At 48.9% G+C, this 24,678-nt stretch overlaps 1 protein-coding gene across 2 annotated transcripts in view; it reads right to left on the bottom strand.

The window, feature by feature from the left end:
• PPT2 (palmitoyl-protein thioesterase 2) overlaps positions 1-21,564 on the bottom strand; it is a 38,301-nt gene extending 16,737 nt beyond the window's left edge. Inside the window, exons 1-4 of one of the 2 annotated variants that reach the window (XM_088446689.1) lie at positions 20,994-21,564; positions 16,482-16,655; positions 15,386-15,542; positions 7,834-7,929 (exon numbers count right to left, since the gene is read on the bottom strand). In XM_088446689.1, the coding sequence (XP_088302815.1) occupies positions 7,834-7,929; positions 15,386-15,542; positions 16,482-16,655; positions 20,994-21,008 (442 nt within the window). In that variant the 5' untranslated portion in view covers positions 21,009-21,564. The remainder of the gene's footprint in view (positions 1-7,833; positions 7,930-15,385; positions 15,543-16,481; positions 16,656-20,993) is intronic. The other variant, XM_088446688.1, reaches the window with a different exon arrangement.
• Positions 21,565-24,678: the final 3,114 nt, after the last annotated feature.

Here is a 24,678-nt window from a genome sequence, read left to right as displayed (position 1 = left end):
CAGTTCCTGAGTGAGGTCTGACCTGCCTTACCTGTGCGTATGGGTCCGATGTTACCGATGGTTTCACTATGTTGCCAAAGTATACGGATGTAAGTACGGGGAAGTGGGCGTCCTTATGTCAGGCTGCGATCACAATGCGAATGCAAACATTTACATATCACCGCTGATATTAGCAACTGCGTTGCGTGTGTATAAGCAGGATAGCGATCCTTGCTGAATCAGGCCCTCTGATGGAGAATCTGCACCTGGCGTAGGGCTGGAGCAAGTTTTGATGGTGCGACCGATGGTGGCGTCTAAGGAACCACCAGGCGGTATATCAGCGCCTACACATATGGAAAGCGGGGTGGGGGGGGGGGGGTGTCAGTGTTTGCACGTTCATGCGTACGGATGTACATCAGGGAAGGGCTTTATAGCATCACTGGCATAAATTTGCAGATGAGCGTCCCCAAAAACCGCAGCTGTCCCTGCGTGCACCACTGAATGTGGCCCATAGTGAGACAATGACGCCGGTAACAGACACAATAGTAAATATAAAGAGGAAACATTTGCTTCCTTATCACTCTTTAGTTCCTATTTTAAAAATACACTTTTGCGGGGGCTAAAAGGCTGCACGCCCGCCAGCAACACGGGTGACGGTCCTGAAAAGACTGTATAAGGCAACAAACAGGTATCCGTAGTTACTTTATTGCAGTCTGTATTTATCTAGTGTTTATTATCCTAAATCTAGTGCCCAGTACTCCCTAAAGACCACCGCACGTGGCACAAAGTGACCTCATATATATTTGGAATACAGGGAGGGCAGGTCTGAGAACCACTGATATATACCCACAGGTCTTACCCTGGCTTCTCTATCACCAATAACTGTATGTTATCAGAATACCTCTGGGCTAGTAAGCCATAAAGGCACACAAACTGCGCTGTAACAATAAGGAGGGGTGAGGTGAGTGAGAGAGAGGTCAGTATTGTATCAGCAGAGCCACCAGTACCGAGAGGAAGACGAACATGTTACACGGACTGAGCATTCCCTGCCCACGTGCCTATCTCATGGTGCCCGACTGCATTGCCCCGTGTGACACTTGCTTTTTACCACATGAGGAATGAGGCAATTATGCTTCATTACACCACTGTACAGTGTTTTATGGAATATATATATAAGATGTCCTGACTGACTGACTCATTAACGCCCAGCACCAACCCCTGGACCTGCAAACATGAAAATCGAGGAGTATATTCCTTCCATGACGCAGGTGCCCACTAAGAAGGGATTTTTTTGAAATTCGACTCCTAAGGGGGTGAAAAGGGCTAAAATGGTTCCTCCCTCTGTGCAATGTCCTGCCTGACTGTCTCATCGTCGCTGTAGCACAGTTCATATTGAGGGGTCTATTTACTAAGCAGTGTTAGGAGACAGAGTGAAAAGTGATAAGAAAGTGATAAGGTGCCAGCCAATCAGCTCCCAACTGTCATCTCACAGGCTGTGTTTGAAAAATGACAGTTGGGAGCTAATTGGCTGGCACCTTATCACTCTGTCTCCTAACACTGCTTAGTAAATAGACCCCCTAAAACACTAACAGTCACCCCAAGTGCTGCCAAACATCACTGGCAGTTGGTGCGGTTCCCTTATTTGAATAGTGAGGGAAGGGAATGTGTTACTACAGAGGTGAGAGTAAAATGTGTTACTACACGTGATCGAGGGGGAATGTCAAATGTGTTACTACTGGGTGAAGGGAATGTATAACAACATGGACGAGGGAGGGGAATGTGTTGTTACTACAGGGTTGAGTGGGGGTGAAGTGTTACTACAGAGGTGAGGGAGGGGAATGTGTTACTCCAGAGGTGATCGAGGGGAATAAGTTACTACAGGGGCGAAAGAGGGTAATGTGTTACTACAGGTGTGAGGGAGGGATTGTATTTTTACACAGGTGAGGGAGGGGAATACAACGGGGGTGAGCGGGGGTAATGTGTTACTCCAGAGGTGAGGCAGGGGAATGTGTTACTACAGGCATGACTGGCCTAATGTGTTACTATAGCAGTAAGGGAAGGGAATAAGTTACTACAGTTGTGAGGGAGGGGAATGTGTTACTACAGAGGTGAGCAAAGCAAAGATAATGTGTTATTATAGAGGTGAGGGAGTGGAATGTGTTGGTACACAGGCGAGGGATGTCAATGTCTTAATATAGCAGTGAGGGAGGGGATGCATTACTGTAAAGGTGAAGGATTAATGTGTTACTGGAGTGGTTAGATGGAAATGGAAACAGAAAATATCTAAGGCAGTGATTTTCAGCCTTTTTCAACTCGTGGCACACTAAACGAGATTTTAAAACTGCCAAGGCACAGTATTAGACGTTTTTTTTCGAATACAATATATAATAACATATATTACATATGTTGATATTTGTTATGATTTGTTATTATTTCTGATAAAATTAGTAGAAATAAAACACAATCACAATGGGCCTCACAGAAAAAAAAATATAATAACAGTGAGACCACAGAAGAGACACAACCACAGAAAAAAATCAAAAACACAATCACTGGTGGGCGCATCTTTGGTGGCACACCTGAGAACCGCTAGCGGCACAATAGTGTGCTGCGGCACATTGGTTGAAAAACAGTGATCTACCGTCTACCCGGGTGATATAATAAAATATTTGGGGGGAGATTGAAGTTGCCCAGACCAACCAATCAGCTACTAAGTGTCATTTTACAGGAAGTGCTAGAAAAACGACTGGTGTGGTATATTTCCATGGCATCCATCATGTCAACTGTAATAATATCTAAATGATTGTAGTGTCGACATTGACCGCAATGACATTCATCATGTCAACATGATTAGAATGTCAACAGAACGTTCCAGGTGGTCTAGTGGTAACTTACCTGGCATGGCAGCTAAAGTGGTGTCTTCCGGGTCTGGCGGTCAGGTGATAGGAATTTACAGACTATCCAGTGTGGCTTCCGGTGGTGAGTATATCACTAATCCCAACCCTCCCCTCCCACAACCTAAACATAACCCTCCCCCTATTGCCTAACCCTAACCCTCTCCTCCCCCAACCTAACCATAACACTTTCCCCTATTGCCTAACCTCAATCCTCCCTTCCTGTAGCCTAACCCTAACCCTACCCTCCCGTAGCCTAACCCTAACCCTCCCCTCCCGAAGCCTAACACTAACCCTCCCCTCCCGAAGCCTAGCCCTAACCTTCACCTCCCAGAGCCTAACACTAACCCTCCCCTCCCGTAGCCTAACCCTACCCTCCCGGAGCCTAGCCCTAACCTTCACCTCCCGAAGCCTAACACTAACCCTCCCCTCCCGTAGCCTAGCCCTAACCTTCACCTCCCAGAGCCTAACACTAAATCTCCCCTCCCGTAGCCTAACCCTACCCTCCCGTAGCCTAACCCTAACCCTCCCCTCCCGTAGCCTAACCCTACCCTCCCGTAGCCTAGCCCTAACCTTCACCTCCCGGAGCCTAACACTACCCCTCCCCTCCCGTAGCCTAAACCTAACCTTCACCTCCCGAAGCCTAACACTAACCCCCTCCCCTCCCGTAGCCTAGCCCTAACCTTCACCTCCCAGAGCCTAACACTAACCCTCCCCTCCCGTAGCCTAACCCTACCCTCCCGTAGCCTAACCCTAACCCTTCCCTCCTGGATCCTAACACTAACCCTCCCCTCCCGTAGCCTAACCCTAACCTTCACCTCCCGGAGCCTACACTAACCCTCCCCTCCCGTAGCCTAAACCTAACCTTCACCTCCCGGACCCTAACACTATCCCTCCCCTCCCGTAGCCTAACCCTACCCTCCCGGAGCCTAACCCTAACCCTCCCCTCCCGTAGCCTAACCCTAACCCTACCCTCCCGTAGCCTAACCCTCCCCTCCAGTATCCTAACACTAACCCTAACCCTCCCCTCCCGTAGCCTAACCCTAACCTTCAGCTCCCGGAGCCTAACACTAACCCTCCCCTCCCATAGCCTAGCCCTAATCTTCACCTCCCAGAGCCTAACACTAACCCTCCCCTCCCATAGCCTAACCCTACCCTCCCGTAGCCTAGCCCTAACCTTCACCTCCCGGAGCCTAACACTAACCCTCCCCTCCCGTAGCCTAACCCTAACCTTCACCTCCCGAAGCCTAACACTAACCCTCCCCTCCCGTAGCCTAGTCCTAACCTTCACCTCCCAGAGCCTAACACAAACTCTCCCCTCCCGTAGCCTAACCCTACCCTCCCGTAGCCTAACCCTAACCCTCCCCTCCTGGATCCTAACACTAACCCTAACCCTCCCCTCTCGTAGCCTAACCCTAACCTTCACCTCCCGGAGCCTACACTAACCCTCACCTCCCGTAGCCTAAACCTAACCTTCACCTCCCGGACCCTAACACTATCCTTCCCCTCCCGTAGCCTAACCCTACCCTCCCGGAGCCTAACACTAACCCTCCCCTCCCGTAGCCTAACCCTAACCCTACCCTCCCGGAACTTAACCCTAACCCTCCCCTCCTGGATCCTACAGTGTTAGGAGACAGAGTGAAAAGTGATAAGAAAGTGATAAGGTGTCAGCCAATCAGCTCCCAACTGTCATCTCACAGGCTGTTTGAAAAATGACAGTTGGGAGCTGATTGGCTGGCACCTTATTACTTTCTTATCACTTTTCACTCTGTCTCCTAACACTGCTTAGTAAATAGACCCCTAAAACACTAACTGTCACCCCAAGTGCTGCCAAACATCACTGGTAGTTGGTGCGGCTCCCTTATTTGAATTGTGAGGGAAGGGAATGTGTTACTACAGAGGTGAGAGTAAAATGTGCTACTACACATGTGATCGAGGGGGAATGTCAAATGTGTTACTACTGGGTGAAGTAAGGGAATGTGTTACAACACGGACGTAGCCTAACCCTAACCCTCCCCTCCTGGATCCTAACACTAACCCTCCCCTCCCGTAGCCTAACCCTAACCTTCACCTACCGGACCCTAACACTAACCCTCTCCTCCCGTAGCCTAACCCTAACCTTCACCTCCCGGAGCCTAACACTAACCCTCCCCTCCCGTACGTACACACTTGCCGATGCTGGTAGCGAAGGTGCAAGGACGGGGGCAATGTTGCATTCTGCAGCATGGCCCTTGCTAATGATGTCGTCCGTCGGACCTGAATGCATACGCACTTCGTCAGTGACATAGCTGCTACACCATAGAGGATGTGCCCGATATGTCGTCCGATCTGGCCAAATCGTACAACATATCGTCTAGTGTGTACTCGGCATAACCCTAACCCTCCTAACGTCCCCTGCCGTAGCCTAACCCTAGCCTTCCCCCTGTAGCCTAACCCTAATCCTTCACTCCCGTAGCCTAACCCTCCCCTCCAGTAGTCTAACCTCCCCCCTCCCATAGCCTAACCCTCCCCTCCTGCAGCCTAACCCTCTCCTTTTTCCTGTAGTCTAACCCTAACCCTCCCGTAGCCTAACCCTGACCCTCCCTTCCAGTAGCCTAACCCTCTCCTCCAGTAGCCTTACCCTCCCCTCTCCTCCAGTAGCCTTACCCTACCCAACTTTAGCCTAACCCTGACCTTTCACCCGTAGCCTAACCCTCCTCTCCCATAGCCTAACCCTCCCCTCTCGTATGTGCAGAATGTGATGATGATATTATGACTACATCACGAAAATGACAGTTAGAAGCTAATTGGTTGCTATGAGCAACTTCTCCACTTTTATCTTTCTGAAGATTTGATAAATCTCCCCCTTGGTTCCATATTATCACATATTACCTGTGACTTTCACTATCGCCTTTTTCTAGAATGGATATCAGAGAGAGAGATTTCTGGGAGGCATGCGGATAAGGTTACGATAGCCTTGTGATCCTAAAATAGCCACACAGTAATGTTACATAAGACAGGTCTGACAACCCATCAACAAGCGTCCCATAAAGGAGAAGTATTGCCACCCTGACATATAACCTGATACTTCCTCCTCCGCTGCAGACTGCAGAATATATGGCAGGCACTACAGTTAGAACATGATGGGGGTGCATGTAAATAGTTGAATGGGGACCCAGCAATGAGTCCTGGGAGTTGCAGCATAGCGAATCACATTGTTTGTACTACAATTGTTAATAGTTCCCTCATTCAATACAATGACCTCAAATCCTGTAATGGCAGGCACTTGTATTCATTTAGGTTCTGATTCCGAGTCTGGAGTAAAGCAACATAAAGAGCAGGTAACTGTGCACCTGGGAAATAGCATGCTGCGCTGTGGGAGGCAGATGACAAACTTGAAGAGATTTACATTTGTGACGGGCGTCCAAACTCAAATCTAAATTGCAGTGTAAAAATAAATATATCCACCATTGGTGGGTCACATGCAAGGGCAGCCAGTATTTACCATGCATGCAAAAAATAATACATGTATTTGCACCCCTTGAGGTGCAGCGTGGGTAATCCAGGTGCAGAGTTACTTGCTTTGTTTTGCTTTACCCCCAATGCTGAATCAGGCCCCTAAAGTATAGTGGCAGACTTTCTGGCAGCCAGGTTGGCAGAGATTGGGGCATGGCGTGTAAAAAGAGGCGGTGTGTGGCATAGGAGGCGGATGGGGGTGACGTGACCATGCCTCCTGCCATACGACAAGATTACTGCCATTGTACGCAATTCAGCTCCAGGAGACTTGACCACTTTTCCGGGTGGCGCCACATGATTATCAGGAGCCTCCCAGCCGTTCCAGGAGAGTAGACAAGTATCCCCCAATGTTTATTTGGAAGTGGGATGCCGAAAGCCTGATAAATGAACATCCCGACAGGGGCAGGTAAGTACCCCATTCCTCCCCTATCCTCCCTAACCCCCCCTTAGTGGTGCCTAACCCGTATCTCCCTGGTGTGCCTAACCTTAACCTCGCCCCCCCCGGTGGTGCCGAGCCCTAACCCCCCCTCCCTGCAGTCTAACCATAACCCTCCCTGGGGTTGCCTAACCCTAATTTCCCCTCGTGGGTCCCTAAACCCAACCCCCCCATTCCCAGGCTAACGCTGATACTTACTGGATCCGTTGTTCGGGATTCCCGACGCCAGTATCCTGATCCCCTTCAGGTTAGTGGCGTCAGCATTTTGCCGGGCGGTGGGATTCCAGCATCGGTATATCAGTGGCCGGCATCCCGTCCGCCGGCATATTAACTACATCCCATTCTCAGTACTGGGCACTATACATTCATTTACTGTACTTAACACTGATACTGGGTCATTTTATTTTAATTTCTCCTTAACTGTATATACATTTATAGAAGTTTATATAAATGTTGGTTGTCAATAGGGTATATTGTATTACTTTCCTAATCTCACGGCGCCCGGGTATATTACCAAGGCATGCCACTGGAATGCTTCATTGGGTAGACTATCAAATAACATTAAAGCCAATAAGGTTACTCCATATCATGAGCACAATAAAGTGATGTGTAACGCACATCAACCAATAGGATCTCGGCACGAAGCAGCTTAATGAAAGCTCAAATCTAGTTGCTATGGGTTACACCATCTCTTTGCATCAAGTTATTAAATGAGCAAGTTATCTGGAGGAATCAAACATACAGGTCCTTAGTAGGCAATACAGTTGTCTGTCAGGATCTTGATAATAATACATGGGGTGATGATGGGAGAACTTGTATACAGCCGTGGAATATATCCTTATCTCTGCCACTCTCTGACATCACTAGTAATCAAAGACAGAAACAGCTTTCACATCAGTGACCATTTTAGGACGTTCTTTATAGTGTGGGCCATAGGCATGGGGAGCCTGCAAAAATCCCACCACCTCCACCCCTGACCTGTTACATACTGTATGTTGTGCATATTTGTAGATACACGAGGAGTCTCACCTCCATACTGTCCCATCAGAGGGGAGGACAAGGAAATGAAAGTGTCCACGTTGTGGTCTGGAATAGTCTCTAGGAGACCTCGACAGATTAATCCTCCTGAGCAGAGAGAGAGAAAGATGGAGAGATAACCATTTATTTCACACACATTTCATAGTAGTTTCAAGAAGAGTTAGCGTCACCAGCATCGTCCCCTCCTCCTTTAAACATGTCTGAGCCATTCTAACAAAACCTCCTCTGGACCATGGCTCCCTTATACCCTCATCTATCTCCTCATCTTTGCCTCAAGACTCTTGGAATGACTTGTCTTCCAACATCTGGCCACCTTCCTTACCTCCCACTCTTACCCTGGCTTTTACTTTGTCCTTCCACAAAAACTGTCCTTGCCAAGATCACCAGTGACATTCTTACTGCTAATGGTATACGGGTCATTTTCCATGTGCATCCTTCCTGACCAGCCAGCTGTCTTTGACACTGTTAAGCACCCGCTCTTGGGCTCTGTGGCACTGACCTCTCATGGCTGTCCTCCTACATGTCTAACCGTTTCTTCTGTCTCTGCTTCCAACTCTACCTTCCCTCCCTTCCTCTTCATGTGAGCGCCCTCCAAGGTACTGTCATTGGTCCCTTTGGTGGTCTCATCAGCTCCTTTGGATTTCAGTACCACCATTATGCTGATGTTACACAAATATACTTCTCCTCCCTTTAACTTACCCCATCCGCCCACTCTCACATCTCCAACTGTCTCTCTTCCATCTTTTCCTGGATGTCTCTCCGCTTTTTTCAACTCAACATTGTCAACGTTCTTTAATGCAACACTGCTCTTATTGTTTTCCCCCTTGCAGGATCACGTCTCTTTCTGATAATAACACTATCCTGTCCACTACCAGATTTTGTCATCGTCACATTCATGTAATCTGCAATCCAGCTGCTTCTGACTTTTCAACATCTCCCAGACGTAGGGCACAGCGGTGAGTTACATCTAACTTATAGATGTTTCAAGCTGGGGATATTAATATTATCCAATTAGCCGCGGTAAATTACCGCAGCTAATTAGCTCACCTGGGGCTATCCAATTACCCCCGTGGTCGGCATGACGACGGCACTTATCAGGGTTTTTTTTTCGGGACCTGATGTGTCCTGAAAAAAAATCCAAGATAAGTGCCGTTTTTTCGCCCAAAAAAAGGTGAGAACACATAGGGCCGCGAGCTTATCGCGGCAACTATGTGTTAATGGGTGAACTATCCTATTAATGCGCCCAAATTAATAGGATAGGAATGAAAAAAATATTGGCAAAAATCGGGGATTATCGGCAAAAAATCCCCGTTTATCGCCAATCGCGGGGATCAATTATCGCCCAAACAGTATTCGGGGATAATTGGATATGGCTCTAAGTGACAATCTGTCTTGCTATGGAACTTTTGTGATATATATCACAGACTGGAACATCCAGGTTGAGACTGTCTATTTTATGAATTCGGCACCCCTAAAAAAACAACTCAGATTTATTTTTATTTTTTTATACGAACATATCTGATGCCTATTTCTCTGCGCTCTTTTATACCAAAGATGATGGGAATTACAGTTTTATAAAGATGTTTTTAATATATTATTTCTATTATATGTGTTGTTATTAAATGTTTTTTTCCTTGAGGCCATTGTGATCATTTGACAACAGGTATATGTATTGAATTTTATACAACAGTGCAGTCACTTTGGTTTTAATCTCCAGGATCAGGCCCTTCCTCATTCTGAATGCTACCAAATCTCTTATTAATGCCCTTGTCATCTCCCGCCTGGACTTCTGCAACCTCCTGCCTTTTGTCTTACTTTCTCCACCGTCAATGCTGCTGTTCATCTTCCTGGCTCGTCGCTCTGATTTGGCCTCTCCTTCATGGTGTCCCCTTCCCCTACAGAATCCAGTCTAAGGGCCCGATTCAGGCAAGTGTGAGAATATGCGAGTGCAGCTGAAACATTCCTCTTATTCATGTATTTATAGTGTAATGGACTGAGCTAACCCTGTGATGCCCACTGTACCTATATGTGCAATGCTCAACTGCGCAGGTGGTGTCCAATCACTCCACCATTGACGCAACATCAGTCTCAACAACCACATCCCCGAGCAGCCCCTGCCTGGCGCAGAGTCTCCCTTGTGACTTTCTCAAAGTATGGCCGCTGTGCTTGCAGTGCTGCAAGAGAGAATGCAGCCGCATGCCGAAAACACACCCATAACACCTCCGTGCCACCTCCTCTTTTTGCAATGAATTTAGGTCACCTCCCTATCTCCACCCATGGATCGCAGACGTCGTCTCTCAAGTCATAGCGGTCATATTCAAATGCATAGCCATTGCGCACAATGGCTCACGCGTGCGCAGTAAGGGTTTTCTAGAATTTTCATTAAAGCCCACCAGCTCCCCTCACACTCTTAGCTCATGTTCTCTGTCCTTAACCCTCATCTCTTCCCAGTTCACCTCCAAGTTATACCCCCCTAGACTGTAAGCTCTAAAGGGCAGGGCCCTCCACCCTCTCGGACTAAGCTTGTGTCCAGTGCAATACCACTTTGCAACTGTGATCTTTTCTGTCCGCCCTTCCCAGAGCACTGGGTTATTGTGTGCTACTGCTACTTACTGTCACTCACACAGGGCCTGATCTAGAGTTGCATGTAAGTCGACCACTGATGTGGTATAAAAGATCGACACTGTAAAGGTAGACAGGCAATAGGTTGACGCCAGATCATCGACAAGCACTAGGTCGACAGGGACAGAAGATCGACATGTTCAAGTGTTGATGCAAAAAAATGGTTGACACATTTTTTTTTTTGCCTAACCCTCCCCCTGGTGCCTAACCCTCTCCTTAGTGCATAACCCTAACCCTCCCCCTGGTGCCTAACCCTCTCCTTAGTGCATAACCCTAACCCTCCCCCTGGTGCCTAACCCTCTCCTTAGTGCTTAACCCTAACCCTCCCCCTGGTGCCTAACCCTCTCCTTAGTGCTTAACCCTAACCCTCCCCCTGGTGCCTAACCCTCTCCTTAGTGCTTAACCCTAACCCTCCCCCTGGTGCCTAACCCTCTCCTTAGTGCTTAACCCTAACCCTCCCCCTGGTGCCTAACCCTCTCCTTAGTGCTTAACCCTAAGCCTCCCCCTGGTGCCTAACCCTCTCCTTAGTGCTTAACCCAAACCCCCTCTGGTGCCTAACCCTCTCCTTAGTGCATAACCCTAACCCCCCAAGGTGCCTAACCCTCTGCTTAGTGCTTAACCCTAACCACCCCCCTGGTGCCTAACCCGTGCATAACCCTAACCCTCCCCCTGGTGCCTAACCCTCTCCCTAGTGCATAACCCTAGCCCTCCCCCTGGTGCCTAACCCTCTCCTTAGTGCCTAACCCCAACCCTTCTCCTGGTGCCTAACCCTCCCCCCTACTGCCTAACCCTCTCCTTAGTGCATAACCCTAACCCTCCCCCTGGTGCCTAACCCTAACCCTCCCCCTGGTGCCTAACCCTAACCCTCCCACTGTTGCCTAACCCTCTCACTAGAGCCTAACCCTAACCCTCTCCCTGGTGCCTAACCCTAACCCTCTCCCTGGTGTCTAACCCTCCCCCTGGGGCCTAACCTTAACCCTCCCCCTAGTGGCTACCCCTAACCCTCCCCCTGTTGCCTAACCCTCTCCTTAGTGCATAACCCTATCCCTTCACCTGGTGCATAACCCTCTCACTAGTGCCTAACCCTAACCCTCTCCCTGGTGCCTAACCCTCTCCTTAGTGCCTAACCCTAACCCTTCCCTTGGTGCCTAACCCTCTCACTAGTGCCTAACCCTCTCGCTAGTGCATAACCCTAACCCTCCCCCTGGTGCCTAATCCTCCCCCTGGGGCCTATCCCTAACCTTCCCCCTGGTGCCTAGCCATCCCCCTAGTGCCTAACCCTCTCCTTAGTGCATAACCCTAACCCTTCCCCTGATGCCTAACCCTCTCACTAGTGCCTATCCCTAACCCTCTCCTAGTGCCTGACCCTAACCCTCCCCCTGGTGCCTAAACCTAACCCTCCCCCTGGTGCCTAACCCTCTCCTTAGTGCCTAACCCTAACCCTCTCCCTGGTGCCTAACCCTCTCCTTAGTGCTTAACCCTAAGCCTCCCCCTGGTGCCTAACCCTCTCCTTAGTGCTTAACCCAACCCCCCCCCCTGATGCCTAACCCTCTCCTTAGTGCATAGCCCAAACCCCCCAAGGTGCCTAACCCTTTCCTTAGTGCTTAACCCTAACCACCCCCCTGGTGCCTAACCATCTCCTTAGTGCATAACCCTAACCCTCCCCCTGGTGCCTAACCCTCTCCTTAGTGCCTAACCCTAACCCTCCCCCTGGTGCCTAACCCTCCCCCTAGTGCCTAACCCTAGCCCTCCCCCTGGTGCCTAACCCTCTCCTTAGTGCCTAACCCTAACCCTTCCCTTGGTGCCTAACCCTCTCACTAGTGCCTATCCCTAACCCTCTCCTAGTGCCTAACCCTAACCCTCCCCCTGGTGCCTAATCCTCCCCCTGGGGCCTATCCCTAACCCTCCCCCTGGTGCCTAGCCATCCCCCTAGTGCCTAACCCTCTCCTTAGTGCATAACCCTAACCCTTCCCCTGATGCCTAACCCTCTCACTAGTGCCTATCCCTAACCCTCTCCTAGTGCCTAACCCTAACCCTCCCCCTGGTGCCTAAACCTAACCCTCCCCCTGGTGCCTAACCCTCTCCTTAGTGCCTAACCCTAACCCTCTCCCTGGTGCCTAACCCTCTCCTTAGTGCTTAACCCAACCCCCCCCCCCCCTGGTGCCTAACCCTCTCCTTAGTGCATAACCCTAACCCCCCAAGGTGCCTAACCCTTTCCTTAGTGCTTAACCCTAACCACCCCCCTGGTGCCTAACCCTCTCCTTAGTGCATAACCCTAACCCTCCCCCTGGTGCCTAACTCTCTCCCTAGTGCATAACCCTAGCCCTCCCCCTGGTGCCTAACCCTCTCCTTAGTGCCTAACCCTAACCATTCTCCTGGTGCCTAACCCTCCCACTACTGCCTAACCCTCTCCTTACTGCATAACCCTAACCCTTTCCCTGGTGCCTAACTCTAACCCTCCCCCTGGTGCCTAACCCTAACCCTCTCCCTGGTGTCTAACACTAACCCTCCCCCTGTTGCCTAACCCTCTCACTAGAGCCTAACCCTAACCCTCTCCCTGGTGTCTAACCCTCCTCTGGGGCCTAACCTTAACCCTCCCCCTGGTGCCTAACACTCCCCCTAGTGCCTACCCCTAACCCTCCCCCTGTTGCTTAACCCTCTTAGTGCCTAACCCTAACCCTTCACCTGGTGCATAACCCTCTCACTAGTGCCTAACCCTCTCCCTGGTGCCTAACCCTCTTCCTAGTGCCTAACCCGAACCCTCCCCCTGGTGCCTAACCCTCCCCCTAGTGCCTAACCCTCCCCCTGGTGCCTAACCCTCCCCCTGGTGCCTAACCCTCCCCCTGGTGCATAACCCTCTCCCTGTTGTCTAACCCTAACCCTCCCCCTGGTGCCTAACCCTAACCCTCTCCCTGGTGTCTAACCCTAACCCTCTCACTAGAGCCTAACCCTAACCCTCTCCCTGGTGCCTAACCCTAACCCTCTCCCTGGTGCCTAACCCTCCCCTGGGGCCTATCCTTAACCATCCCCCTGGTGCCTAACCCTCCCCCTAGTGCCTAACCCTAACCATCCCCCTGGTGGCTAACCCTCTCCTTAGTGCATAACCCTAACCCTTCCCTTGGTGCCTAACCCTCTCACTAGTGCCTAACCCTAACCCTCTCGCTAGTGCATAACCCTAACCCTCTCCCTGGTGTTTAGCCCTAACCCTCCCCCTGGTGCCTAATCCTCCCCCTGGGGCCTATCCCTAACCCTCCCCCTGGTGCCTAACCATCCCCCTAGTGCCTAACCCTCTCCTTAGTGCATAACCCTAACCCTTCCCCTGATGCCTAACCCTCTCCTAGTGCCTAACCCTAACCCTCTCCTAGTGCCTAACCCTAACCCTCTCCTAGTGTCTAACCCTAACCCTCTCCCTGGTGCCTAACCCTAACCCTCCCCCTGGTGCCTAACCCTAACCCTCCCCCTGGTGCCTAACCCTAACCCTCCCCCTGGTGCCTAAACCTAACCCTCCCCCTGGTGCCTAACCCTCTCCTTAGTGCCTAACCCTAACCCTCTCCCTGGTGCCTAACCCTCTCCTTAGTGCCTAACCCTAACCCTCCCCCTGGTGCCTAACCCTAACCGTCCCATCCGGCAAACTAACCCTAAACCTCCCTGAAGTGCCAAACCTAACCCTTAACACAATAATTGAAAAAACATAAAAATAGGGTTGAGAATTTTTGTATCGACCATGTGTGTAAACCATTTGAACCTGTCGACAGATTGCATGTTGACCATTTGTTGTCAATCTACTGACTGTTGACCTTTACATTGTCTATCTCAGTGATTCCCAACCACGGTCCTCAAGGCACACTAACAGTCCTGGTTTTAGTGATATCCATTTTTCAGTACAGGTGGATAAATCAAAATAACTGAGGTACTAATTGAGTCACCTGTGCTCAAGTGTGGCTATCCTTAAAACATGGACCGTTAGTGTGCCTTGAGGACCGTGGTTGGGAACTCCTTGTCTATCTTCTATCCAGATACCGTCGGCCACATGTGCAAGATATCTGATGGATATCTGCGTATGCTCAACTTTGCTAAGTCAGCAAATACTTCTACGCGCCCTCAGGACATTTATCCCATGTGTGATTGACCAGATGACGCCCAGTTACAACCATTCAGCCGCAAGAGGAGACGCAAAGGAGATGCATATGATTCTGATCGCCCATAGTTACGTATGCAGAATTGTGTCAACTCAGAATCAAAACCTCAGCGTGTAAATAACTCAATGTATGATTTTTCCCTTTGTACTGTCTGTGCTGTACATTGTATTGTTTGGATGGATTGTAATTCTCCCAGTACCACGCTGCGGACACTTGATGGCGCCATATCAAATACAAGATAATAATACAATAAAATGAAGCATTCCAAACCAACACCCACAAATCCTGTCCAGGCTACAGTCAGGGATAATGCCACATGAATATTTATCTCATATAACATTATCCGGCTAATGTTGATACAATAGAATAGATACAATTATGAATAATGGTGCACAGGCAGAAACCAATCAACCATCAACCAATCATATGTTTGCTTTCATCCTCTAAACTGAAAAATAACAACCATGAAGAGTCTACCGGCAGCTCCTAATTTTTCCTCTTCACCAAAGTGCCACAAAATATGTTTGCTGGCAATCACTGTGCATTAATGGAAAGAGGAAGTATAGGATACGGAGCAATGATTAGCGAGGAAACCGTGATGAGCACTGTGTTATAGGCATGTCGTGTCAGGTGACTAGACTCAGGAATGGGAGTATCCTGAAATACTGGATGCCAGAGATATTAACACAAGGACGGGGAAGAGATATAGCACGAGACAGTAACAGAAGTGAGCTCCATATAATTAATCATACACATTATTTACACATATGACAAGCTCGCACCTTGTGAGTAACAGAGTAGGTGCACCCCCTCACTGCCGGCGTTCTGCATTATTGGGTAGATGGCGTCCCGGAACCCCATCACTTGCTTCCAGAGAGGCTGTAAACTCGCCTTGTGGTCAAACAAGTCCAAAACGGAGATATTGGTGCCCGGATGAGACTGTGGGAACATAAAGAAGAGAGTGATATTAAGGCCACGTAAACGGCGAAATGCACAGTATTCCTGTAGCCCACATACTCATATACATATGATGCTTGCCTCTACATACAGTCATGCCAGGCAGTACCAGCTGCTCTCCTCACCGGTACAAATAAACAGTGCCAGCATCCATCCTCACCCCATCGGCACGCAGACAGTAAGCGTTTCCCTGCGTACAAGCACACAGAAAGAAGGGGCTTCACTCCTAAAAATACAGGCAGTACCCTCTCCCTTTAAAAGCAGACCAGCTTTTCTGACACTAGCAGATTGTTGATACCAGCCTCTCTTCTCATAAATACCCTGCCAGTGCCAGCCTCTCTTCTCATAAATACCCTGCCAGTGCCAGCCTCTCTTCTCATAAATACCCTGCCAGTGCCAGCCTCTCTTCTCATAAATACCCTGCCAGTGCCAGCCTCTCTTCTCATAAATACCCTGCCAGTGCCAGCCTCTCTTCTCATAAATACCCGGCCAGCGCCAGCCTCTCTTCTCATAAATACCCGGCCAGCGCCAGCCTCTCTTCTCATAAATACCCTGCCAGCGCCAGCCTCTCTTCTCATAAATACCCTGCCAGCGCCAGCCTCTCTTCTCATAAATACCCTGCCAGCGCCAGCCTCTCTTCTCATAAATACCCAGCCTCTCTTTCAGTCTCACACCGGCAGTACCAGCCTCCTATCATACAAGCATACACGCAATAGCAGCCTTCGCTCTCAAATACACACTGACAGTAACAATCTTGCCCCCCCAGACACATACACAGGAAGTGCAAATAGCCACTTCCATGGGCACACAGAAACATGCGGCGACGTATGCTCCTATCTAATAAACACAGGGCGCTCTCTTTCATTACGCCATATCTTTCCTACACATACGCGTACATACACATACGCAGCCTCAGCTCACCTTATTAATGTATTCCACCAGATGCTTGAAGTTGGCAGGACTGTCAAAAAGACCATGGACCAAGATAACCGGTCTGTAGGCCAGTGTGGGGTTTATGAGCCACACCAAGAGGGGCACAAGAAGGAAGAGCATTGGCAGTGAGAAGGGGCTTGTAGCTGCCATGTTTAAAGTCCCCTGTAAACAAAAAGAGAGATTGTGTGACCCAACTCTGAAGTGATGTGAGAGGAGAATGTTATCTACACGTCTGGCAGAGAGATATTAGTCAGTGACACTAATGGCTGGTGATGAAAACACACAAACATCACCCTCTGACATGTGACAGTGCATCCGCGTTCCTCCCATTCTAATATATTGTCTATCGCATTCCTTCTGTCACCTTCACTCTTCACCTGCTCAAGTGGCTCCCACATCAGGGGACCCTGCTCAGGACTGCCTTCTGCCCCCTCCTCTCTTCCTACTGCCCAACTCTGATCCCTGCTCTCTTCCTACTGCCCATTGCTCTCTTCCTACTGCCCATCTCTGTCCCCTGCTCTCTTCCTACTGCCCAACTCTGCCCCCTGCTCTCTTCCTACTGCCCATCTCTGCCCCCTGCTCTCTTCCTACTGCCCAACTCTGATCCCTGGCCTCTGCCTACTGCCCATTGCTCTCTTCCTACTGCCCATCTCTGTCCCCTGCTCTCTTCCTACTGCCCATCTCTACCCCCTGCTCTCTTCCTACTGCCCAACTCTGATCCCTGGCCTCTGCCTACTGTCCATTGCTCTCTTCCTACTGCCCATCTCTGTCCCCTGCTCTCTTTCTACTGCCAATCTCTGCCCCCTGCTCTCTTCCTACTGCCCATCTCTGTCCCCTGCTCTCTTCCTACTGCCCATCTCTGTCCCCTGCTCTCTTCCTACTGCCCAACTCTGTCCCCTGCTCTCCTCCTACTGCCCAACTCTGCCCCCTGCTCTCTTCCTACTGGCCATATCTGTCCCCTGCTCTCTTCCTACTGCCCAACCCTGATCCCTGGCCTCTGCCTACTGCCCATCTCTGTCCCCTGCTCTCTTCCTACTGCCCAACGCTGCCCCTGCTCTCTTCCTACTGCCCATCTCTGTCCCCTGCTCTCTTCCTACTGCCCAACTCTGATCCCTGGCCTCTGCCTACTGCCCATTGCTCTCTTCCTACTGCCCATCTCTGTCCCCTGCTCTCTTCCTACTGCCCAACTCTGATCCCTGGCCTCTGCCTACTGCTCATTGCTCTCTTCCTACTGCCCAACGCTGCCCCCTGCTCTCTTCCTACTGCCCAACTATAATCCCTGCGCTCTTCCTACATCCCAACTCTGCCCCCTGCTCTCTTCCTACTGCCCAATGCTGCCTCCTGCTCTCTTCCTATATCCCAACTCTGCCCCCTGCTCTCTTCCTACTAACCAACTCTGCCCCCTGCTCTCTTCCTACTGACCAACTCTGCCCCCTGCTCTCTTCCAACTGCCCAACTCTGCCCCCTGCTCTCTTCCTAATGCCCAACTCTGCCCCCTGCTCTCTTCCTACTAACCAACCCTGCTCCTTGGCCTCTGCCTACTGCCCAACTCTGCCCCCTGCTCTCTTCCTACTTCCCAACTCTGCCCCCTGCTCTCTTCCAACTGCCCAACTCTGCCCCCTGCTCTCTTCCTACTGCCCAACTCTGCCCCCTGCTATCTTCCTACTAACCAACCCTGCTCCTTGGCCTCTGCCTACTGCCCAACTCTACTCCTGCTCTCTTCCTACTTACCACCTCTGCCTCCCGCTCTCTTTCTACTGCCAACACTGCCCCCTGCTCTCTTCCCACTGCCCAACTCTTCTACTGCTCTCCTCCTAATAACCTCCTCTGCCCCCTGCTCTCTTCTTACTGACCTACACTGCTCCCTGCTCTTTTACTACTGCCCAACTCTGCCACCTGTTCTCTTCCTACTGCCCAACTCTGCCACCTGTTCTCTTCCTACTGCCCAACTCTGTCCCCTACTCTCACAACCATATACAGATGTTTCAAATAGACTCAGAATCAATAAGATCTTATTTTTTATCAGGTTTGAAAGACTGGCAGAAGCCCTAGAGAGAGGCTACATCCATATAATTTCTCAATTAACCCAATACCTGCCCTAAGAGTCCATAATGACATCTGCTTGTCCTGCTCTCCGTGAACCTATTATTTGCCATAATGAGAGACCATGGTACCCTGCCTGTAACCAGACTGTCCCTCTCCTGATATGTCACTGCGTTAACCCAGCAGCTACCAGAATTACAGACATTACCCACAAGTTGTGCGGCCACATGATTAACGCATAATTTTCTCTGAGACCATTTACTTGCCACATGTAAGCGTGCTGTACAAATATATCCTGACACCACATTAACCCGTAACTTATCGCTGTACACCACATATACTGCCACATTAACCCTTTACTTGTCACACAGTAACCTCTGTATACCATCTGTCCTGCCACATTAACCCTTTACTTGTCACACAGTAACATCTGTATACCACCTGTCCTGCCACATTAACCCTTTACTTGTCACACAGTAACATCTGTATACCACATATCCTGCCACATTAACCCTTTACTTGTCACACAGTAACATCTGTATACCACCTGTCCTGCCACATTAACCCTTTACTTTTCACACAGTAACATCTGTATACCACCTGTCCTGCCACATTAACCCTTTACTTGTCACACAGTAACATCTGTATACCACCTGTCCTGCCACATTAACCCTTTATATGTCACACAGTAACATCTGTATACCACCTGTCCTGCCACATTAACCCTTTACATGTCACACAGTAACATCTGTATACCACCTGTCCTGCCACATTAACCCTTTACTTGTCACACAGTAACATCTGTATATCATCTGTCCTGCCACATTAACCCTTTACATGTCACACAGTAACATCTGTATACCACCTGTCCTGCCACATTAACCCTTTACTTGTCACACAGTAACATCTGTATACCACATATCCTGCCATATTAACCCTTTACATGTCACACAGTAACAGTCTTTATACCACCTGTCCTGCCACATTAACCCTTTACTTGACACACAGTAACATCTGTATACCACCTGTCCTGCCACATTAACCATTTACTTGTCACACAGTAACATCTGAATACCACCTGTCCTGCCACATTAACCCTTTACTTGACACACAGTAACATCTGTATACCACCTGTCCTGCCACATTAACCCTTTACTTGACACACAGTAACATCTGTACACCACATATCCTGCCACATTAACCCTTTACATGTCACACAGTAACAGTCTTTATACCACCTGTCCTGCCACATTAACCCTTTACTTGTCATATGTAACAGTGCTGCTGTCTACCCACCCTGCCACATTAACACTTTACTTGCAACATATTAACGCACTGTAACCAACCTGTCCGGACACATTGACCTTATACTTTCATCATGATAACATGCTCTACCCAACCTGTCCTGCCACCACATTGACCCTTTACTTGCCACATGTTAACACACTGTATCTCACCTGTCCTACCACATTAACCGTTTACTTGTCAAATGATAACCTCTTCTGCCAATGTATTTATTTATCGCTTGCCGTTATGGAACATGGCTTATGCCCCATGGGTATGACATATATAACTACACGCGTACTGTGATGTCATTAACACCTTCACATCCAAATCAAGTGAAGAGATCTCCCCATGTTTACACCTTATTAACCCTTTACTGTAAAAAATACATCCGAATATTCTCATGGAGTGATGTATACCACGCTAAGTGTTTCATGATGGCCAATCATTGCAGATGTCAGAATACCGCCACCACACCTCTATATATTGATCTGTATTAAATGACTTCTACCTAGAATAGGAGGCAATATTACCAATCACCCAGAACATTCCTCCTAAGCCCAATTCTGTAGCAGAGTACCATTATTTGCTATCAAGTGACGCCATTATTTTGAATGAAGGGTAATAGTACGTACACACGGTACGATTAAAATGGACTATAAGAACGATAACGTTATCATTCATATTGTGCATTTTTCGGTGCCCAACGACCTGCAATGCGCGGGCACGTATGGACGATAACGATATCGTCCATCGCCCGTGCATGCTGGCCAACCTGGTTGATATCAACCAGGTTACTATAGGGACCCGCGATCAACGTTGGTGGGTTCGTGGTGTGCTGGATGTTCGCTATCGATCATCCAGCACACCCGGGAGATCGTACTACGATATCGCTAACGATCGTCCCGTGTGTATGCACCATAAGAACATACTGCATCTGAAAGGCCAGTCACATTAACCCCATATATGCTGGTCAGTACATGCAAGTTGCCAGATGAAGGAAGAAAATGTTAGCAGAGGAAACACAGTTTGGGGAAAGGGAGATACAGGAAAGAATAAGCCAGGGGAGGGACAGGGAACTGAAAGATGTGTGAATTAGAAATGAAAGGCAGAAATAAGCAGCGATGCAGGGGAAGCATTGAGAGCTGGTAGGCAGAGCCTGTCACGTCTTACTCTCTGCAGTCTCATCCTGCTCCTGGGACACAGGAAAGCTCTCGATCTATTGTATTCTCCTCGGATGTGTCATTTTCTTATCCCCAGGTCTTGAGCAACTAGGACTTCATGGCAGCTTCTCTAGGTCTAGCCACATATATCCAATGTGACTGTCTCTGTTATCTGACCTTCAGTGGTCTCTGGGTCAGCTGCTGGTCCTATAGAGCAGTGATTAGTTTTCTGTTTATATTTCAATGGTCTCTGACACTCACTCTCTCTCTCTCTCATAAGATCTCTAAGTCATGTACTCCCTGTCTATTGTACAAAGCTGTCTCTCAGTCAGTCTGTCTCACTCTGCTCAGCACTGAGAGACTTCTCCCTGGAGATGGATGTGCTGTCTATGTCCTCCTCACTCTCTATGTGTCCTGCTATAGGCAGCCCCTCTCCTCTCCTCTGAGGTCAGTCAGTGTGCTCTATGCAGCTGTCTCTCCAGCTGAGCTGTCTCTCACGCTCTCTCCCCCTTGTTTACACTCTGGCTGCAGTCAGCAGATGCTGATCCTGACCACGCCTCTCTGCCACACGTCACTTCCGCTACGTTGCCATCCCGGAGGGCTTCCTTAGCAACCAATCCCTAGCAACTGGTCCACCTTAGTAATTGGGTTACTCCAATAATCAGCCACTGGCTGAGGAATTTATTATTGAGGATAGCAGTACAGTCATATATTGCATGCCAGGGACATATGACCTGCACAGGCTGCATGACTTCATTGCATTTATTTCACTCTCATACTGATAGAATTTGCATAGTGAAAGCTGCAGGAATGTGATCCAACACAGTGATGAAGCCATGCAGCCTGTGCATGATTATTAGGGGTATATTTACTAAAGTGCAGGTTTTTAGAATTGGAGATGTTGGCCATAGCAACCAGATTCTACTTATCTAGCGCCTTCTAGAAGATAATAGCTAGAATCTCATTGGTTGCTATGGGCAACATCTCCACTTTTAAAAACCTGCACTTTAGTAAATATACCCCTTAGGTATACATACAGGACGTGGGGACCTCACACATTTTTCATGGTTCTATGTTGCAGTTATTCTTGGTCCATGGAATGCCAGTGATGATGTGCAAAGTTTGCACATGCAATAAAAGCCCTGAATTAATTGCAATGCAGCCAAGGCGCATGAGGCTCTTATATGCCTGGAGCCTGCTTTTACGTTTATCAGCCAAACTTAAGTATATGATATGTAAATTGCATACTATAATGGCTCCTACTTACACCCATTTAACATTAAGATCTTCGGTCTGACCTGGGATTTGGAACATGGGGCCTGATTCAGAGCCGGACGCAATTAGCGCTCGCTCGTTCAGAAAAAAGGGGTGGCTATTCAAATGAACCGTTCGCTCTTTGCGGTCTGTCCACGCCTCTATGTCTGAACGAGCGAACAAAACATGCGGTCGTTTTTTGGAAAACTACGCCCCCTGGCCGCTCGCATCCTATGTCATGTCCGCTATTTATTAGATTAATCGAGTACATCGACCAGCGTATGAGCTGTTCGCTATTCTTGTGGTTGGTTTCCCTACCGCAATCATGCGAGCAGGTCTGACTATAAAATAACCCAGTGACGTGGTCAATGACGCTGCTGTATTAATTATGCACACCCATAAAACGCCCGTTTTGACCTTTAAGCACGCCTGCATTCGGATCTCCACTCCCCATTTTCAAGCACCTTCCCCTGTTACCACCCACATACGCCTCTTCATGTCACTCAAAATAGCAGACATTCGCTATTTAGCGAACAAACGATTTTCGGCCGCACTGACTGGTTCGCGCATGCGTGTTACGATCCGTACGCATGCGCAGTTGTGCAAACCGCTCGAAACGAACGAGCGGCTCTGAATCAGGCCCATGGTCAGTACCAGGACAGCCCCTTTTACACTATGGCACCGTTTACACCGCACCCGTGTGCAGTGGAACTCTTCAGGCGGCGCTTGGAGATGACATAATCTGCAAGCACCAATCTCCCCAAGCTAAAAATGTCCTTCCCAGGTAAAACCCTGCTAGCTACCAGGGTTGGATTCCCGAGTCAATGGACCCGGGTTGATCCATTTCCCACTGATAAAAATCCCGGGTTGATGCGCGCTCACGTGCGATAACTCAGGAGTTTAAGGTAAGTTGAAAAGGAGTATAAGTAAGTAGACATGATTTTACATCTGGCAGGGGCTGAGGAAAGGAAAACAAAAAGAATATCTTTCCACCTGAAAAAACATCAGTTTGCCCTCAAGGGGTGCAGATACTTTTATTTTTTTTTATTTATTTATTGGCACGCAGGGTAAATACTGGCTGCTTTTCCGTGTAGCTCATAAAAACGGACAGCTTCATTTTTACACTGCAATTTAGAGAGTAGCCACAATTTATCCATATATTCCCCTCTCAACTGTAGACTGTGAAATCTGATATCTGGGTCCAATATATTAAATACATTTAAATGGGAATTCAATGTACATTTAACCTTCCAAATATTGCCAATACTGCATATGACTGCACCATAATAACAGGTGGATGAGTAAAATGTTTAATTTCATTTGCTCTGGTCTCCAGGCGTAAGGTAAGGTTGGATTACACATATCCATAACATACTTGCCTACTCTCCCGAAATGGTCGAGAGCCTCCCGAAAATCTGGTGTCGCTCCCGGCCTGGAAGAATGGGTAAGTCTCCCAGCCAGCGCATCGATCCAAACTATCAATACTGGCCCTATGATGGTCCATCCCTAAAATCTCTAACATCATGATTACCACACATGCACAGTAGACCACCCGATGTCCCACAGCACAAAGTAAAGTGATCACCGATGCAATAATTTTATTTTAAACATTGCAGTGATGGCTCCTATCTGCGCCCCTGGCCTTGGATGTGATTTTTTTATACATTTGGACCGTACAGAATTTGTTATTGCCGTGGCTAGCGGCAATAAGGAATTCTAATTATTGGGTCTTAAACTCGATAATTAATAAATGGGTCCCTAAAACACAAATAACATATACAACCATGGGGCAAGACCAGCTTATTCATTGCGGGTACAGACACCTATTGGGCTAGACAGTGTATAGTTGGAGATAGACAATGGTGAGAAACTGAATGAAATAGCGAGATGTACAGTAGTCGACCACTGGCACACACAGGATCTCTGCTCTGGAATACCAACGGTTGCAATCCCGATGGTGAGTATTAGGGTTAGGTTTAGGGTTAGGCACTAGGGGGAGGGTTATGTTTAGGCAGTGGAAGGGAAGGGTTAGGCTGTGGGGGGGGTTAGGCAGTGGAAGGGAAGGGTTAGGCTGTGGGGAGGGTTAAGGTTAGGCAGTGGAAGGGAAGGGTTAGGGTTAGTCTACTCAGTGGTTATAGTGGAGGGGGCCCGGACAGGGATTGCACACAGGCCCCCTCCTTTCTTCATTCGTCCCTGCATCAGCCCTCTGGCAGGTGCAGATTACCTATCTGTATAATATGGCCAGGTCCTATGTGATCAATTCTGCGTCTATAAATGCAACCCCTATCAGTAACACACCCGCGACACTCCCATAAGTCGCATCATCTCTGCATCTGTTTAGTTACCTCCAAGTGACTGCCCAGGAATACCCATACACAAAACCTAGCTTGGGTTAAGCTGCTACCGTGGGTCTAACCCTGTACTGTGACTCTGGGCCTGAT

This window comes from Taudactylus pleione, unplaced genomic scaffold, assembly GCF_031769625.1.
Source record: "Taudactylus pleione unplaced genomic scaffold, aTauple2 ptg000400l, whole genome shotgun sequence".
In the NCBI taxonomy this organism is placed as follows: Eukaryota; Metazoa; Chordata; class Amphibia; order Anura; family Myobatrachidae; genus Taudactylus; species Taudactylus pleione.
This window is presented reverse-complemented; position numbering and strand designations above follow the sequence as displayed.